At 34.0% G+C, this 19,888-nt stretch overlaps 1 protein-coding gene and 3 non-coding genes across 4 annotated transcripts; all 4 read left to right on the top strand.

Annotated features, from left to right (window-relative positions):
* The first annotated feature begins 2,206 nt into the window (after positions 1-2,206).
* On the top strand, positions 2,207-19,504 carry LOC123539940 (uncharacterized). The gene is made up of 8 exons (XM_053526860.1): positions 2,207-2,400; positions 9,133-9,283; positions 10,077-10,218; positions 14,321-14,515; positions 14,978-15,151; positions 17,033-17,116; positions 17,401-18,040; positions 18,534-19,504. The coding sequence occupies exons 1-8, from the start codon at positions 2,372-2,374 to the stop codon at positions 19,069-19,071; spliced, it is 1,953 nt and encodes a 650-aa protein (XP_053382835.1). The 5' UTR covers positions 2,207-2,371; the 3' UTR covers positions 19,072-19,504.
* Positions 3,167-3,248, top strand: Trnas-aga (transfer RNA serine (anticodon AGA)). Its single transcript has one exon. It is a non-coding gene; the product is annotated as a tRNA-Ser (tRNA).
* On the top strand, positions 4,417-4,498 carry Trnas-aga (transfer RNA serine (anticodon AGA)). Its single transcript has one exon. It is a non-coding gene; the product is annotated as a tRNA-Ser (tRNA).
* Positions 7,681-7,762, top strand: Trnas-aga (transfer RNA serine (anticodon AGA)). Its single transcript has one exon. It is a non-coding gene; the product is annotated as a tRNA-Ser (tRNA).
* Positions 19,505-19,888: the final 384 nt, after the last annotated feature.

The following is a 19,888-nucleotide window of genomic DNA, read 5'->3' as shown; positions in this document are numbered from 1 at the left end:
CGCAATACATTAAACCACATATCGTCTGAAAAGTACCGAAATCTTCCTTGCTGTGATGAAAGATGACAGAATATAGAATATGTCTGCTAAAGTTATATCATGTGAATGAATACCGTAAATGTACTAATAAGCTTGATATTACATAAAATGCGTTTTTTTTTTAGATTTAGGGTCACTTACTTTTAACGTTTGTTATCCTGTTCAGGAAATTTTTAGTCTTTTTCGTCTGATTTTTGAAAACTGTTTAGGGAAACATTTTTCTCGCAAAATATAAGAGAATTTATTCAGGACTAGAGTACGTCCGGGTCTCCTTGGCCTCTGTAATTATTGTCGTAATTTGGCAACATAATTCCTTATTTCTGGACAAAACTCTCTCAAAATTGCAGAGAGGTAATTAATACCCCTAATGTTGACTCAAAAACACACGTTAAGAACATAAAAGGGACGATGTTCGCGGTGTATACTCTACGTGGCATTTTTATGCTTCGTTGTGTCCGCGGCGGATGGACCGTTATTAAACTTAGACGAGGCTCATCGTTTTAGGCGAAGTCGGAGTTAAACCTACATGTATATGATAGTTGAATGCTATTATGTGATTGCATATAGGCACTGAGCACCCAGGGGTCAGGTCAAACATATTGACCTGCAGCTTCAATTAAGAGGACATAGACTGAGCATCTCTGCAATAGGATTCGTTAATTGTTAATTCAAAGACATTGTCTGACGGAAACTTCAACAGAAAGACCAGTCAAGTACAGTATCTCAAGCCTATAGAAGTTTGAGCTGATTTTCACTAATTTAATAGTATTAGTTTGAAACATTAAGTGATTTGCCTGATCCCTGAAATTATTTAGCTCCTAACTGAATTTATTTACGAATCATTTTACACGATCATTTAAGCAAGGCAGCCAGAGAAATATTTTTATACGAGATATTTGGTCTCGTCAGCTATACGTTTTGATAAAGGATCTTTAACATTGTTTGTCAACTAGTCTAAGACATAATCACCCTAGCGATTGTACCCATTTCATTGTTCAGGATACTAAATAAGGTTTTATAAGTCGTATCCTGACAAACGTCTTATGTTAAAAAAGAACTAAATTCTTAACGAAAGTAAAAGGAAGTAATCAACAGAAATCCGATGGAATTATATAATTTCCTGAAAATGGAGCATATTATCATCGAGCTGAAATATAAAAAAGGTTATCATAAAAATATTCTCTGTCTATATTTGAAGTGCGAAACGACAACCATAACGGCAAGTATTTGTGAAGCTTGACATTCTCTCAAAATTATTATCTACGATGTCAAACATTATACTTATGGAATGCCGGGACTGTCAGATGTGATCAACTGTAGTTTTTTATGTTAACATACAGTATTAAGTTGTTTAAAGCTATGTTTTCTTGTTAGTTTACTGTACTGTCTTGTCTACTGACCATATTATCTTGTCAGACGGAACATGACATTATGTTTATATACAGTATTAAGTTGTTTAAAGCTATGTTTTCTTGTTAGTTTACTGTACTGTCTTGTCTACTGACCATATTATCTTGTCAGACGGAACATGACATTATGTTTACATACAGTATTAACTTCTTATCTTGTCAAAAGGACATGTCATTCTGTTTACATAAGTGTTAACTTGTTTAAAGCTGTGCTATTTTGTAGACAATATTAGCAAAAAGACAAAATATGGCATGTTCGTTTGACAAGACACTTTAATTGGTCAGTAGACAAGACAGTATAGCAAACGGACAAAATAACACAACTTTAAACAAGTTAATACTGTATGTAAACGTAATGACATGTCCATTTGACAAGATAATGTGGTCAGTAGACAAGACAGCATGGCAAATGGACAAAACACAACTAGAAAAGACAGTATATCAAACAGACAAAATAACACAGCTTTAAACAAATTAATACTGTATGTAAACATAATGGCATGTCCATTTGACAAGATAATATGGTCAATGGAAAAGACGTCTGTACATCAAACGTTCATGAACACACAGCTTTAAACAAGTTAATACATAATAAAACTACAGCTGATCACATCAGACAGTCCCGGCGTTCCATTATACACTCATTCCAACTTATACCCATGTGATACAATAATATGTTAACAAGTTGTTTGTCAAAAACTTTAATCAATATTTACATTATCAGATAAATGTTTCAAGATGACCTCGTGTTAAGCCGACATGCAATTTACAACTCGAGTTACGAATATCAACCAGGAAGATATAGACGCACCATATATATGTCTAAATTTAATCAAATATAGAATATAGTATATAAAGACGTGCAAGTTAAACAGTGCGTGAAAGATGTAAATTCGTGTTGTATTAAATACATTTCAGCCAGCATGAAAATACCAGAAGGAGTTAGAGTTTGGTGAGTTATTTTCTGTTTATATATTAAATATTGAAACGAGAAATCGAAACCTTAGTGTCTTATCTCGGAGAAGTATCTTTTTTTATTCAAATGTTGAATTGGGTTTCATGTTTCACCAACTGTACAAATCATGTTTAAGATTTATTGCCGAAAGCGAACACGGATGTGAGCACGAACAGATCTACCGAAATTATATAGTATGTTATAAGGACATGCTTTTTATTCAAACGTTTAGCAGTTATTTCAAGGTCTGAAATCGTATATAAAGTAGAAAATGTAAGAAAATAGGGTGTAATTATAGACTGACAAATACATCGTATACCTTATTCAATACTCATATGAAGTTATTGTGGCTGATAGCAATGGACCGGAAGTCCTTCCAGCAAAGGTTCGAATCCTGTCGACATTAGGTATACTTTTAGTTAGGGGATTTAACAATTATACGTTTATGATAGGTAGATTAAATTACCAATTAAAAGTTGCCTATCGCAGCAAGCATACTATACTATAATCAATAAAATCCCGTTTTTGTGTGATTGGGAAATATGATTTTAAATTATTCAATAAAGCGCTCTTAGTCATAAACGCGGTAGTCACGTAAGAAAAACATATATAAGAAGTTTCAAATAGGTCACCATAAATTGCTATCTTTACGCATAGTACACCGAAAAATTTAAAAGGAAGTATAAGGTATCGAAATTTATTCGTTACCACCATACTATAATATATAATGATATCATAACAAACCATAGATATCGGTAAGGAAGTTGTCGTGGCCGAGTGGTTAAGGCGATGGACTAGAAATCCATTGGGATCTTCCCGCGCAGGTTCGAATCCTGCCGACAACGAATTTACTTTTTGCTTAAGAGTGTTTTCCGTTTATATAGATCAGCAATTAAAAGATATCTTGAAAAGACATACTCATTTTACCTACCGGTATTGTGTGAAGTACCCCTGTCAATATTGAAAAAGAAGTAAGGTACTAATAAACTTTGATAATGTAGCAGTTGAGTCCAATAAAATTATCTTGGGGCTATATTACAAAGTAATTATTAGATTCCGATGCCTTTTTCTGTATACAGCAGGAACGGCGTAACATACAAAATTGCAACGGAAGTACTTCAAATATGTCATAAATTAAATATACTAGAAGAACATAATGTGACTGATTTTAATTAGGATTTTCATAATGACAAATGTTTAATCATGATAATATATCTGCACAGCCGGAAACATATTAATTATTATATCTACATTTAGTCTAATGACACTATGCAACATTAATCTTCTAATATATTGATAAAGTATTTATGGATAGTCATTTGTAGCCGAAATAGTTTAGTGGGTTAAATGGATGGAAAACACGATTCATTAATACCATTCATCAGCGTGACTGGCGTAGGTTCAAAACCTCGAATTACCTTACTTTTTTCTGACTGATTTTAAGTTAGGATTAGATTTCATTGTTATACACTTTTATAATATCAGTTATACGTTTTCAAGATGTAATATTTTATGTCATATATAAGTTTTTCTCTTCTTTTTTTTTGTTTATGCTATATCTTTTTTTTAATATGCTTTATCAAAAATGCAGTTCACAAATAACTTCAAAATTTCAAATGAATGAAATGTTGTCTTTAGGAACAATCTGTTAGGCACATAAAACGTAGTGCAAGGTCACCAAATAATTGTTGAAAAGATGCAATTACAATATTCATGACAAATATTTATAAAAATGTTTTACAGTGTCTCGGACCTACAAACTCTAGACTTAAATTTTGGAAGACAAACGTGCTAGCCCTCTGTGCTATCGAGTCGTTTCCTTTATAATAGCAAATGTTAGATAAATAACTCTATACCTCCTTGTTGATTTAACTATATTGGAAAATAAACAGTAGTCAACTGCCACATTATCAAAGTTTATTAATACTAACATTAGTAATGTTAACACAACACAATATAACATAATACAGTCTGTCATAGTATGATATCTATTGATATCAAAACAAACAGCAAGTTGTCGTGGCCGAGTGGTTAAGGCGATGGACTAGAAATCCATTGGGATCTTCCCGCGCAGGTTCGAATCCTGCCGACAACGGATATACTTTTACGCAGAGGGTTAAAGTCCATAATGCTTTACCTTATGGGTATTTTTCACTGAGCGAAGGACCATTACTGTGGCTTAGCTGAGTGAAATAAAATAATAATAATAATAAAGTAGGTGCACAACTTCACATGCTACTAATAAACTTTGATAATGTGGCAGTTGACCTCAATACAGTCGACACTGTTTATTTTCCGAAACAGGTACAGTGTAGAAACGATTGAACAACCAAAACGGAAATAGCGATGTGATTTCAATCAATGATAAACGTGGTCTAACTTTTTCAATTGATATTTGGATAATTGTCAAATAAAGGTATGTTTTTTCCTTGAGATGTGTTTCGAAAGGCATGTTTCAAAATTTTCACAGTCAATACAAGTCCAGAATGACTTACATGAGCGGTAGGTAAGGTGAAATCAGTTGATTACACGGTAAATGTTTAGATCATGCGTACCAACATTGAATGAGTTTTATCAAAAATAAAGCAAATTTTCTGAATGCATGTCACATTATAAGAATTTAGTGTATTTTCTTTTTCATTCATAACGATTTCAACCTTAATTCATCCCTTATTTCGTTTTAAGCACAAATTTTGCGGTACTGTGTATTGTATTGTATTGTACGCCTTATTGAAATGATAGTGAACGACTTATTTCGATTTTACACACAAGATTGTACTACTTATTGCAAATATTTTAATACGATTTTGTCCATATTGAACGGCAGATTGTTATTACAAATTACGATTAAATTCTGATTTCTGTCTGTTTTAGGTACAGTGAAACAATATTAGTGTTATTATTGCAAAGAAACGACACCAGACTTTGAAAACATAATTAAACACAACTTTATTCCAAACTGACGGAAACATACAAATTAAAATCGAAACACACGACAACATTGAAAATAAGAAAGTTTTATTCACAAAAGATTTCCAAGTAATCCCAAAAGAAGTTAACAATAGCAATATAATGATGATGCCCATTAAAGAAAAAAAACAACAATAAAAATAAAATAGAATCCGCTAGTAAATTAGAATCGCCCTTGAAAAAAGTACCAAATAATAATTGTGCTCAGCAAACGAATACAGAGGTTTAAGCAAGTTTAGCAATCCAAATTTAAAGTAATGACACTCGAAAAAAAAAAACATTAAGGAGAAGAATTCTGTAAGATTGTGTGTTTCATTCTTATCCTTTCCTAATTATCTTGTTCAAACTACGATGTATGTATTTAATCTGTACATGTATTACTGGGAATAAAATATGTTTAAAGTGAAAAATAAGGCTTAGGCAAGTTTTTTTTTTTTTTTTTTTTTTGGTTTAACGTCGCACCGACACATGATAGGTCATATGGCGAGTTTCCAGCTTTAATAGTGGAGGAAGGCCCCAGGTGCCCCTCCGTACATTATTTCATCACGAGCGGGCACCTGGATAGAACCACCGACCTTCCGTAAGCCAGCTGGATGGCTTCCTCGCATGAAGAATTCAACGTCCCGAGTGAGATAAAGTGAACTAGGTGGCCGAAAAATCTAATTGAGATTTTGTTCTTACATATTTAGTAAACTATAACTATATCTAAACTATACCAAACATAATCATGAATAATTGTCACTCAAACCAAACAGCTGCCAAGTTTCAAACACATATTGCACAAATTAGTTATTGTATGTACATTTGTATTTGCTAAAACTGCATGATAAATGTTTTAAGTTCTTTCACGTCCAATACCACTGGCACTGTGTACAAAATATCTCCAGTTTCAACAATTAAATGAAAAAGAATTACTACAATTACTCCCAGTTAATCGCTATAAATTTTCAATAAAATCGCAACAAATCGTTCACATCATTGTGGACAGTTTTCAATAAATCGTTCAATATGAAATGACACATTGACTACAGAAATCGGTATATTTCTACGCAAATGATAAATACCTTGTAACGCATGAGTTTAAGAACAATTTATTGACAATGCAGGACTTCTTTAATATGAATCTTACACTCGTCCATTATCAACTAGAAGGGAAAACTTTGTTTATTCGTACGACACTTTCTGAAGTTTCAACAGAAATCGGTGATTACTTTTGATTACGGTAGCACAACGACGGTACTTAACACACATACTGATGAAATCTAAGACGAATTATCTCTTCAATGTATAATCTATTGACTACTTACAGATAAACTCCACTATAGTGTAAAATTAAATGAAAGTAGCAGCGGCGTGTAAACCCAGATACTGTGTATGTCGTATAATCACATCGCTATTTCCGTTTGGGTTGTTCACTGTTTCTACACTGTATTTGCTTTACAATAGATCTATGAAGGATTATCTTTGAACAGCCCTGGACTTATTGGACTGAACTGCCACATTATCAAAGTTTATTAGTATATTAATTCTCTAATGTTTCATGATCGTATGTCAAGTATATTTTGATATACAAGGAATACAAACTTAATTTGTTTACTAAGTCAAGGGCCGTAACTCATGTCTTACAAAGTGAAATAAAAAAAACCCAGGTGCACAATTTCACATGCTGTATCATATTCATACATGGTTTCATGATTCTAGGTGAAATATTTTCAAGATATATGCAACACATGCTTTGAAGCACTTTATGTGTATTTTTATCACTACGTCAAGGGCCATAACTCTGATTTGGTTATATAAAAACCCTAACAGAACACCAGGTTAGCAACATCACGGGCTATATAAAGGTCCCTGAATGCTTTATGACTCTAGAACAAATACTCTTTCAGATACACGCGACACGAACTTGTATGCATATTTTGACAATCTATAACTCTTGTCTGCCTGATGGAAACTCCAGGGACACAACTTCATATGCTGAATGTTTCACAATCTTTGGTCAAACACTTTTTGAGATACAAGCGATTCAAACCTAGGTCCTTTTTATGCATACTTTTGACTAAGCCAAGGGTCATAACTGGTCTGGCTATGTGAGATCCAAATTCAAACATTAAATGCACAACTTTTCATGCTTAATAACAATTTTGTGGGGTTTGAATACTCTTAATCTAATACTTTTTGAGATATTGAAGATTGCACTGAAATATATAAATAAAAGAAATAACTTAGCAAGATAAATAACATGGCGCGTAATACTATGACATAATTGTATAGATGTTATAATATACCTAACTCAGCGAATATCGGGTTTTCGTGGCCGAGTGGTTAAGGCGATGGACTAGAAATCCATTGGGATCTCCCCGCGCAGGTTCGAATCCAGCCGACAACGGGTGTATTTTTACTTTGAGGGTTTAACTATTTAGTTGATAAATTTATCGATTATCGATTATAGTAGTCGCAACTTGACCGCGATGGTTGACCTTAGGCTGATTATTCATTTCGATCATTTCATTATAGAAATCAAGGGTGCTTAGGGTAGCCGTGTATATTCATATGGAATTAGTTTGTATACAGAGCAGTATCAAAGTATACATATGCTTACATTTGATCAGTTAAAACTTTCCAATACACTAATTTATGTTTACACCAATTTATATTTCCTTGTCAAGTTGCGTCCACTATACCTATTAAAGTTGCAATACAAACTATTGACTAAAGCCACACCAAAGAATAACTGTTTCCTTAGTATTTCCAGTAATGTAATTTTACATGTTTTGCATGAAAAATATGAGAAGATGTGGATGCGCAGGCTGGTCTGGGTCCATGCTGGTCGCAAACCCATTATGTTGGTTTTCCCATGGCGCGGCTCAAATTGTTAAATGCTCACGTAAACCATGGGTTAAGAGCGATTGACTAAATACAAGGGTTTCTGGTCATAAAAACACTCATAAATCATCAATAAGTGGTAATAAAGTTCACTACAAAATTTCATAGATAAACATGCGTTTTAACAATATCAAATACACTGCTGTAATTGTTTTATATCGTTAAAGAGATGCCATGGTTTGTGTAATTTTTAGATGCATGGTCAAGAGGGTCATCCGCGCAGTCTGGCCAGGATCCATGCTGTTCGCTTTCAGAGCCTATAGCAATTAGAGAAACTATTAGCGAACAGCATGGATCCTGACCAGACTGCGCGGATGCGCAGGCTGGTCTGAATTCATGCTGGTCGCCAACCCACTATGTTGGTTTTCTCATGGCACGGCTCATATATTTTTTTTGACTTTTTATCAAAACATACATGTCAAAATTTCTACTTCTAATGTTTGTTGTATTTGGAAATGGTTCCGGTTGTAATTTAAAAATGCGTGAATACTTGATTTTCTGTCATTTCTTTTTTTTATTATGGTACGAAATAAAGAGTTAATTTAACAGAATTTAGTACAATAAACGCCTCGCCTAGCACAAATATGGGTTATAACCTCTGTGTGCTTGTCCAACAGAATTCAGTATTGCACTCAACTCTGTTAAATAACCTCATAGAACCGCAATAACATCTGCAATCATAATAACATTATATACAGATTTTCTGTCTAAAAGCATTGTAAGATTTAAAGAGAAGACCGTCTCATTTAATCTTAAAATAGTTGAAAAGGATCGAGTGTCCGCGTATTTGGTTATACAGGCTTTGAACATTTTCGTTTTAACAATAACTAGATACGGATAAAATTATTGATTTCATTCTTATATTTTTTCTAGTTGTGCTGCAGACCTGTTTGAATACGATGAAGCGAAGGCGCTAAATCTGCGGAAGTTTTTCAGTTACTATAAGGACCAGTTCCCTATGCTGATTGTAATCATTGGCGGTCATTACGGGGAAACAAAGTTTGATTGCTACGATAATTTGCAGGTACTTTATTTCATCTAAATCAGAAACTGTATGCCCCGCGTAAGATGGGCGAGATCGGCGTTTACCCAGTTCTACCAGAATTGTATTTTTGTATCGATTTCTAATATTTCTTTGTAACGTTTAAGTAGTGTTTTATGCTTGTTTAATCATCGTTAATTCAAGGCACATTTAGGTATAATTTAGCTGCCTTGTATGCGCCGAACTGCAAGAAATGCATCCCTAATGTATTTAGGTTGGCTGTAAGCAGTGGTGAGGATCAAGGGTGGGGTTTTGGGGGCGGGGGGAGGGTGGACGTGAGGGCTCGATTTCATATCCTTTTACGCTTATGTGACAACAACATCAACAACAATTAAGATATACGTTGTGCATATCTTCTCGTCTTAGAAATCACGGGGTTCAAGCTCAGATTCCACTCTTTTTCTAAACACAAAATATACATGGTAGCTTTATACGTATGATGTATTTATTTTGAAAACAAAAAACGCCCTGTTAGTGTCTAGAAATAGTGTTTATCGAACTTTTGGGTTCATATCAGACTTGTATTTTAGTGCTTCTTAAAAATGAGATATTCGGGGATCACACTAGATCGACTGCCTTAATATATTCCCAAACTGCACGTGCCATTGGAGTCGTTTATGAAACGATAAAATCTGTTTTGACAATTTTGAAATAATGACGTGGATATTTTGTCTAAACAAAATTTACGTGTCATATAACATGTAATAATACAAAATCTGAATGTAAACTTTACATAAATTTTTGTTGATAACCTTTCCGCCTGTACGTTGCCCAGGTATTACGGGTCCACTGCTATTCATCGCAGCCACGAGTGGCAGCAGAAGACGCCAGATTGGACCCCAGGTGCCAGACTGGCTGTATCACTATACCGGAAGACACGCTTATCAAGTTTAGACTCGTCAAAGGACACACAAAAGGTTAAGTCTCTTGAATATGTTTTATTTCAAGATATCTCGTAGAAAGTTAAGTTATTACAATAAGCGACTGAAAAAAAGGGTATTTTATTGATGTTGACAAAGTCAAGGAATGTCTATAAAATCTAAGATTCTTTGCATAAAGATATATAGACCCTTAGGCGGCTCGGTAAAATTGAGTATGTTCATGAGAGGTAATGAAAAGTGTAACATCTCTCATGCCACTATCACCAATGTGGAAATGACATTGAAATGATGCATCACCCAAAAGAACCAGAAAATACAACAACACTTAGGAGAATTTTAAACAACCGCCAAAGAGCACCTAGGAACTGCTGTTGTAAGCAGTTCCGATAATTAATAAATCCACAAGGAGATATTTTGAATGCGTAGAAGATGCAAAAACAAGCAGACACAGTTTCAAACCGGATTTCACATGCAAATCGGCGAAACCAGAGAAAATCTTATTTTTTTCTATTCAGTCCGTGCTTTTACGCAGTGCATTGAATTTCAAAGATATGGTTTTATGAAAGGTATTATTGAAAAGCTCTTTCGCACGGTAAAATCTTTTTGGCAACGACAAATAAAAAATAAAAGTAATTATCTAGCCTAAGGTTTAAGTGTGTAACTGCGCAGTAGATTTTTTGATATGCTAAAGTACTAGATTAAAAAAAATCTTTTTGTGTGTTTACAATCAGAAACTTTTAAAGTAGGAAGTCTAACAGTGTATTTAGAGCTGTAGTCATAACCAGGTTGCCTTTAGAAATTCTAAAAACTAATTATACCTCTCCGTTGTAGAAGTATGTATACTTTTTTAACCAAACAACCATGTTCATTTTATATTAACATAGATACTGTGTAGTACTTAGAATTTAGACATAATAGAATTTTCACGTTATAATTACAGTTTGAAATTCAATTTCCCGAGTCAGTAACTCCCAGTGTTTCATATTTGAGCCTCGCCATGAGAAAACCAACATAGTGGCTTTGCGACCAGCATGGATCCAGACCAGCCTGCACATCCGCTCAGTCTGGTCAGGATCCATACTGTTCGCTTTCAAAGCCTATTGCAGTTAGAGTAACCATTAGCGAACAGCATGGATCCTGACCAGACTGGTCTGGATCCATGCTGGTCGCAAAGCCACTATATTGGTTTTCTCATGGCGCGGCTCATTTAGGTATTTTTTGTTTCTATAGGGTTTAGAGTCACACTGACACAATTTATGTCATATGAGGACTTTTCCACCTACTTGTGGTGAATGAAAAACCCAAGGTGTCCGCGATCCCCTCTGGGCATTGTTACAAGTAAGTGTGGGCACGTGAGTAGAACCTCCACCCTTCAATAAGACAGCTGGATGACTTCCTCACATGTAGAATTCTACACTCTAAGCGAGGTTCGAACCTACGTCGGTGAGGGACAATTAATTTGAAATTAGCGACATTTACCATTCGGCCAAGGAGGTCCATTGATATGAATGACAGATATGTATATTTTTGTATATATGACTCTAATAAAGAACATATCATATTTATTTTAAACTGGTGATAGTTACAAACTTTTCATTGAATGTAAAGAATGGTACAGGAATAAAAACAATTTGTTAATTAGCCTAGCAAACCAGTGCAACGGAAATCCCCAGATGATTCAATGAGAACGTGACAGGCGTTGAAGTAAACACTCGCACGACTTGTTAACTTCCTTGTCAGATCAATGACATCTTTTTTTATACTTGTTCAAGGTTGAATTAATAGACTGAAGACTATTTATAGGTTTTCGTTATTGATGCTCTCATGCGATATCAGAACGCCGCCATATATTGAGTTTTCAAAGCAAAAAAAAAAAGCAATTTATATTTCATAGATTTAAAGCAGTTCGTTCATTATTTTTTTTTGGTCAAAATTAGATCAAATATGGGTACTGTAACAATGACTAGTGGTACAGTTACAACATTTAATCATTTTTAGTGATATATGAAACGTCCAACCCCAAGTGCGAGCTAGTAGCTAAAGCATAAGCTTAAATCTGGCCTATAAATACATGCCAATATCACATACTGAGTCTCATTCGCGGGGTCTTGTGTAAAGTTTAAGATTTGATTTCTGAAAAGTAAAATACTGGTGTTTACTTCAATTTTATTATCATTGCTGAAAAATAATGTTCGAGTTAGAGGTTTACATTGAAATCATGTTTAGTTATATTTTCCCGATTCAGATTTTTAAGGTGTCTTCTTAAGGTCGCAGACTTCGAATCACTTAACCCTTACTGTTGTAGAGTCGAAATCTCGCTTAAGGTGTAAAATTCTTTCATGTGAGGAAGCCATCCAGCAGTCGGTGGGTCTACCCAGATGCCCCTCCCCCTCCCCCCTCCCCCACTTTGCCTGAAATATATCCGAGGGGTGAACCTGGGGTCTTCATCCGTTACCAGAAGCAGCTTGAAAGTTACCGTATGACCAATTATTGTGTCGATGTGACCTTAACCCTATCAAAAATATCATTTTACATATCTTTATTGAACATCATTTTTTCCTACATCTATATTTCATGAAAGTTCTATCGTAAATCAACAAAAATGAAAAGAAAACAGGGGGTTGAATAAATTCCTAGTGAAATGCCAGTTAGTTGTGGTATGCTTCCCTAAACCTGACACATGTTCTTGTCTGCATATTACATCCTTGCTTTCGATTTTGATCTGCAAAACTTGCCATCGTTGGAGGATAAACATGAAAATCGTCTTATTTCACGCAGGATGTATTCTAGCACTCATTCTTGCGCCAGACTTAGAGACATTCGGATCTGTTTACTTCGGACTTCTTCCTACAATACTATAGAAGCACATTTTTGACCGAAGTACTGACCTTATTCCTATACCATTCACAGTACAATGTATCAGAACTCAAGTAGAAAAAACAGGAATTTGTAAGAAGTTTAAATTAAATTAAATGACAAAAAGTGCAATCTCTCTAGAGCAAACACTGGTGGTTTAACTAAAATTCGTTTGTTATATGGAGGTTGATGCTCTTACATTATTGATTGTTTATTTACATATCGAGGTTTTAATATACATATTGAGGATTTTATTTACATATCGATTTGCATATCGAGGGCGTAATTTAAATGTTGATGGTTAGTTTACATATCGGGTGCTTTATGTACATTTTGAGCGTTTTACTTACATAGGGTTTCATGGAACATTGTAGCGCAATCAGTTACAACAATATGCTACGAATTTTATCTAATGGGAAATCGAAGAGAGGTGTTTAAATGCTCATTGAAGATGTTCTCTAAGCAATTCATATTAAACATAAGTTTTCAATAAATGTACACTAGAACCAGAATATGAACAATTACTACGAACATAAATAATCCACAAGTATATGTACTTATATTAGTTTAAAAACAGTATACCTATGGCTAAACATAATCGTCTTTTACTGCAGAATGTATTGATGTAAACATTTAGTAAATCAAGATGCATTTGATGAAAATTTTCTGCGTTTGAATTAAGTATGGGCATTCAATTTCTTTAACTTTCAGAATCGGTTATCATTTTTTTCGGGTTATTTCTCAATACAAGCTATATATAGTTTATATAAAAATCTGTATAAATGATACTTTTTTTTCCAAAATGCAAATGAGCAGATTTCTGTTCGTGCAATTGACGTGAGTTTTACCTTTTCAGAAGCTTATGTTGATCTTAATGCGATATAAATAGTTTAGCTCGTGTCAATACATGAATATTTATAAATTTGACACACTGCCAATGCTTTTGGTGTTCCGAATGATATAGAAGATCAGTTCTTTCTTATGAACAAAATTACGTAGTACCAAACTGTTTACGTGAGAAAGATATTAAGACATAAAGACGCTTAATTTATTAAATATGCAAATAAAATCATCTAAACATATATTACTACCCTAGCATTTTTACTTCATCACATACCTTTTAAATTTATTTTATAAACCAACTGTTCTTCAGCTGAATATTTCTGATCAGACCTGTTTGAAAAAAGCTTTAACGTAATTAGACCGCAACCAATATCTAACTTTGTATAAAGATACCTTTATATGAAAACAACAATGAACTTTTCCGTTATTATTCGTCCAGTCGGGCTTCCCCAGAGACTGTCTGAGCTCCTACAAGAGAACGACCAACTTCCATTGCTTGTACAGATGGCGTGCGACAGACAGTATCCGGTCAGGGTTGGAACGAATAGACACGTGGCTAAGGACTTTGGTAATATTATGATCAAGGAAAAATACTCGGAACATTTCTTCATGATGAACTGCGTGGACGGCGTCGGTATGTTTTTAATGTTGTAAGAAAAGCTTTACTGACGGTCATATGCAGCTAAATTTTTAGAAGCTTTACGGCCGTTTTAGGCAAAGTAATTACACGAAAAACAATGTCTAATTGTAACTTTATTTAATGTAAAGCAGTAATAGCGTCTTTTGTTCTAGTTGGGACGAGCACAGGTACAGTTGTTCAAAAATAAAGAAATTTAGATAATATAAATGTCAATTTAATCCGCCATTTTGTTTTACGTTACCATAGAAACAAAACGGCTTTCATATAGATCAAATAGTGAAATGATCATAATTTTCTCACTTTCAGTTTGATTAGATGTTGAAAATTCATTTATTGCCCGAAATAACTTAAGCCAGGTTTCCTAGAAGACGGAATAAAAACAAAGCAAACTTTTCTGATACAACAAGGAATATTAACAAACAATGGTCTTTCAGAGATCTGTTTGATACTTTTCAGAACTGAATTTAAACAAATTGATATGTATGGCGTGTTTATCCGAAGATTTAGAAGCTACTCCCGTAACGGGATTCAAATACGGTTCAAAGGCGGAGTTCGACGAACTTTGCCGAAATCTATCACGGGAAGTAGCGGAAAGTGGAGAAGTATATGACAGGACGCAAGGCAACGATGGTACCAAATTACAAAATATATCTTGGCAGCCCGTTTTGTTGCAATTTATAAAGCTTGTGGTGTAGTGCATAGACAAATAGAATATATCTAGATTTTTGTAGTAACAGCTGATGTTTGATGTATTTGTGAACTATCATACATTTGGGACATTGGTTGCTCTCAATATTCAAGTTTCATAAGATTTTTGTAAACTAAGCAAAATTGGTATGCAGATATTCAAAACATATAATTGATTTTATAATATTCTGTTTATCAGTGCAAAGACGATAATGCGTAAAACCAGTTAAGCCAGATTTTTGGTTGCGGGTTTATCCCGCTACCAAAGTTACAAGTGCATTTTTGACAATCATATATTATCTTTATTTTATTCCGAATCACATCCAAAAAATGTTCATGTGCTACACAAAATAGTCCTATTCATGAACAGTGCGGATGAATTATTAATGAACAAGCAGTTCTTATTCAACATGTATCCACTAACACTGACCATCTAGATTATAAAAGATCTATCAATGATAAGGTATTCCAGCCCATAGTTACATCACAAGCTAGGTAGGCAGAGTCCATCTTAGATACGGGGCACATTAAATTTGTTTTTGTTTCTCATTCATGTATATTTATAGACTGGCATTTAAACAGAAAATAAATCTAACAAAAATCCACAACCATCAGACATTTCAAGGCTTTGGTTATTTTAAATTGCGTAAGACTTTAAATTTTATGTCAAAATACAGACAGACAGACACAGACAGACAGATACTTTTATTTACAATCAGGTTCTACAGCATGTATACATGAGAACAACATGATTTATTATATTAACAAATGTGGGTGTATGTACATAGCAATACTGAAACAATTATTTACATAGTTTTATATATAAATACATATATGGGGACAGTTTGTAGTTTTTAAATAGGTAATAATTCTAATTGCTATGTGGTGGACAATACAGTTAACGCGGTACACATTCACAAGGGTGATACAGTCGAAACAGCTGTCCAAACAGATGTTATGCATAATTTCAATTTTGAAAAACAACAACACTATAATCATTTTTGCAAATGATTTTATAAAGTTAGAATTACAAAAGGAAATAATATTAAAAAAATGTGTTAAATGAAACGTTTTATTATGTTTATCAACATTTTTAAATTGACAAATGTTATAGAAAACAATTATCGGAAGTGATATTTAAGAAGAAATTTATATATTTTGTTTTATAACAAAACGTGTGATAGCCACATTATAGAACAAAGGCATTATGCGCCTTTAAAAGTCAGGTTTTTCAATGCCACCCACGAGTCCGAACAGACAGTAACATAACATGATTTTACTGAAGATCTGTACAGAGATTTAATCATGCAATACTTATTTTTCAATCCCGGAAGCGAAGATGATATTCTTTCACTAAATGTCGGCGCATGAAAAAAGAAAATTATTTGCCCAGCTAATACTCATGTGATATCGATCGACTTATATATCAGATGACATTAGATTTAGGAAGTGAAGAACAAAACATTTTTATGAATGTGCAGAATTTAGTTTAAAAATGATAGATATAAAGTAATCGAAACATCAAACCACTTCTTAAAGATTTAGCCACAAGAAACGTTTAAAATAAACACCAAACAATAATAAAAAGGAGAAAGTATTATGTTGTAAGCTAGTGGTATTTGTCCCTTGGTTAGAAAAAAAATTGTTGTAACAGGGTACGTAAAATCTTTATCAATTATGAGAAAATTGAAAGCATTTGCTATAAATATGACATCGATTATTCGATTAATTTTAACCCCGTTAGACGTAATTATCAATTAGAAACATGTTAAAAAAAAACGGCACTTGTTTCCCTCTGTCACCGTTTTAATTTATCATTTTTAGATTTCTCAGAGTATTCATTTGATGAAATGCGCAATCTGTTGGAGATGTCTGATAGTGTTACTGGCACATGGCTACGCGATAAAGGTACAAGCAACGATGCTTTAATTTATTGTTTTTCTTTCGTATTCTACCTCTTATAGGGTCGCTCAAAAGCTCTACAGAGCTTATGTTCATTGTTTAGTTCTCAAAGCTATGGTAAATAAAAGTTACCCTTACCTTTATCTTAACAAGATGTAACAGCAATATGTAGTAAGGTTGTATGTTGATATTGGTTAAAAATGTGAGTGGTCTCATTATGTGCCTTCCATTATCACTTTAATGTTTACAACAGATACGAAAGGTCATGTAACTTTCATTTCATATTGTAGACGACATAGACGCAGCTGACACACAAGATGATGATTACGAAGAAATACCACCAGATCTACCATCAAGAAAGCCTGTTCAAGCACCTGTGACAAATGAAGCTAAAGCAAATATACATCAAGACAAGAAACAACACTACAAACCAGCACCAATACCAGCAACCAAACCATCCGCACAATCCCCAAAACATCCGAAATCGCCTAAAGTTCAACACAAAGATAAAGATTCAAAAGGTGCATTTGGATTTTTGAAAAAGAGGCATCGAGATCATCATAGTACAGAAGAGGAAGAAGGAAAGCAATTAAAGGACGCAGTAAACCCTGTTAAATCACCAAATACAGCTGATGATACGCATCTGCATACTAATAGAGCTCCTCCTAAGATTCCGCCCAAAGCAGTGTCTTTTCCTGCCACTCAAACAAGCGAATCACAAGATACAAATGCTTATTCAAGTGCCGGTTATGTTAAACTGGCAGCGCACAATAATTACCAGAACACTAAAATAGGTAGGGCGACCGTGAAACCCATGCAACAGGTAAACGTGGATACACAAAGGGAAGACAATCTGCCAATTAAAGCCGATGATAAAGAAGAACAAGAATATGAAGTTCCAGACGACGTTTCAACGGCGCAATCTGTCAAGTATGTACATATGCATTTCCTTGCTTTAAGGCTGGATTTGATAATCGCATCCAGATTTGAAATATTGTTATCTAAAAAAGCACGCAAATTGTATAAGTGTCTTACTTGTGCAACTATAGAGTAATCATATCATAGATTTTTTTAGACTTTTGTACAAAGGAAACCTCTCCGTTTAAGAGTATAAGGATACTTTTTTCGTTTCTATTCAGTTTCATAAAAACGTTTGAAATGTTTGATATGTGATACATTTAATGGCATGTGTGAAATACGATAACATTTTATTAAACATTTTAAGCATTCTCTCACATACTTCAAGCACCTTCTGAAATATCACCAGATTCTTCCTCTAAACATATGTAAATTGTTTGTGAAATGAAAGTATTTAAATTTACTTTTTTTTGAAACATTAACTACAAAGGTTTAACTAGTATATTGTTTTGATATGTATCTGACTGTGCTTATACTAATGACGTTTTCAACTTTTGGTTTGCAGTAAGTCAGCTGTGGAACGAAAACAAAACCAGAACAAACGGAACCCATTACTTAATGAGTTGCAAAAAAAGATTACTGCACATGACAACAAAGCCAGTGATTCAACAGAAGAGGTATATGATGAAGAATATGAAGATATGGATCTCGGAAAAGGAACAAAACAAGGGAATGGTGACAATGTGGTACCACGACAACAAGTGCCACAATCAAAGGTCACACATTCTGACAGACAACATTCACCAAGGGGAAAGCACCACCCGGATATTTCAAGAGAAGAAAATGTTCCATCAAATACAGAAGGCCAAATTGCAAAGGATGTTCCAGAATTCAATGTAAATGAAATGTCCATCAAGGAAATCGGTGAAAATCTGAAAGCTTTGAAGCTTGGACAATATGCAGAGGTGTTCGAGGAAAACCAAGTCGATGGAGAAATTTTAGCGAGTCTTAGTGTTGAAGACTTGCAAAATGAACTCGGGTTGAAAAAATTAGAAGCAATAAGGTTGAACAAATTTGCTATTTCAGGCCATGTTCCAAGATAAAGAACGCAATATGAAAAGCTACTGTTAACAAAGAACGTAAGACGGATACATTTGTATGACAGTATTTAAGTACAATGCAAATCTCAAAATGTCTCAAGGAAAGCGGGAAATATGTCCTCTAACACTCCAAAAAGCACGTGTAAAGGAAACCTTATTCATACTAGTGGGCTAAATTTAAGAGTTTTGTCCAGTTTTAAACAAATTGTAGAAAAGAAAACTCAGACATGTTTCTAAAACTTATAAGTCAGTCTTCTTAATCTTGCCTTGCATGTTTTTATCTAATGCTTTGTATAATACAAAATGATTTTGCTATAAAATGAATATTTGAAATTAACCAGCATTGAATTTCCAGATCAATACATTGTTAAACCATTGTTAAAAGCTGAAAATCAACTACATTCACGCTATAAGCAATACATTTAGTTAACCAGTAGCTGCTATTTTTTAGCATTTAAAATGGCTTACTTCACATTAGAGTTCATAAAGAAAAGTCATAAACTGCTCAGTACAGAGTTATCAATTAAGCACAGTGTTAGATTTACATATTTATGGATTTTCTACTGCCTTTTCAATATAAATAGGATAACATGCAGTTGAATATGAGAAACATTGTTTACATTCTTAGACATGATTTAATGGATCCATTTAGGCCTAGCCCACGTCGTTGCGGGATACTAGTATAAGGATTTTGTATGACTGCTTGAGTAAGACAGGGAATTCTAAAACCATAATGGACAGCGTTTGATGGATAACTGAGCGAAAGCGAGGCCTTCATCCACGCTGTCCAAAGGGCTTGCAAAACATCTGCATCACATAG

This window comes from Mercenaria mercenaria, chromosome 16 (genome assembly GCF_021730395.1).
Source record: "Mercenaria mercenaria strain notata chromosome 16, MADL_Memer_1, whole genome shotgun sequence".
Lineage (NCBI taxonomy): Eukaryota > Metazoa > Mollusca > Bivalvia > Venerida > Veneridae > Mercenaria > Mercenaria mercenaria.
The sequence above is the reverse complement of the archived record's forward strand: the minus strand, read 5'-3'. Positions and strand labels throughout refer to the sequence as shown.

Excerpts from the sequence above, each read along its gene's own strand:
- LOC123539940 (XM_053526860.1), top strand. The coding sequence starts at position 2,372 with ATGAAAATACCAGAAGGAGTTAGAGTTTG. Across the intron at positions 9,284-10,076 it reads ATTGCTACGATAATTTGCAG|GTATTACGGGTCCACTGCTA; the intron begins GTACTTTATTTC and ends TACGTTGCCCAG. Across the intron at positions 15,152-17,032 it reads CAGGACGCAAGGCAACGATG|ATTTCTCAGAGTATTCATTT; the intron begins GTACCAAATTAC and ends TATCATTTTTAG.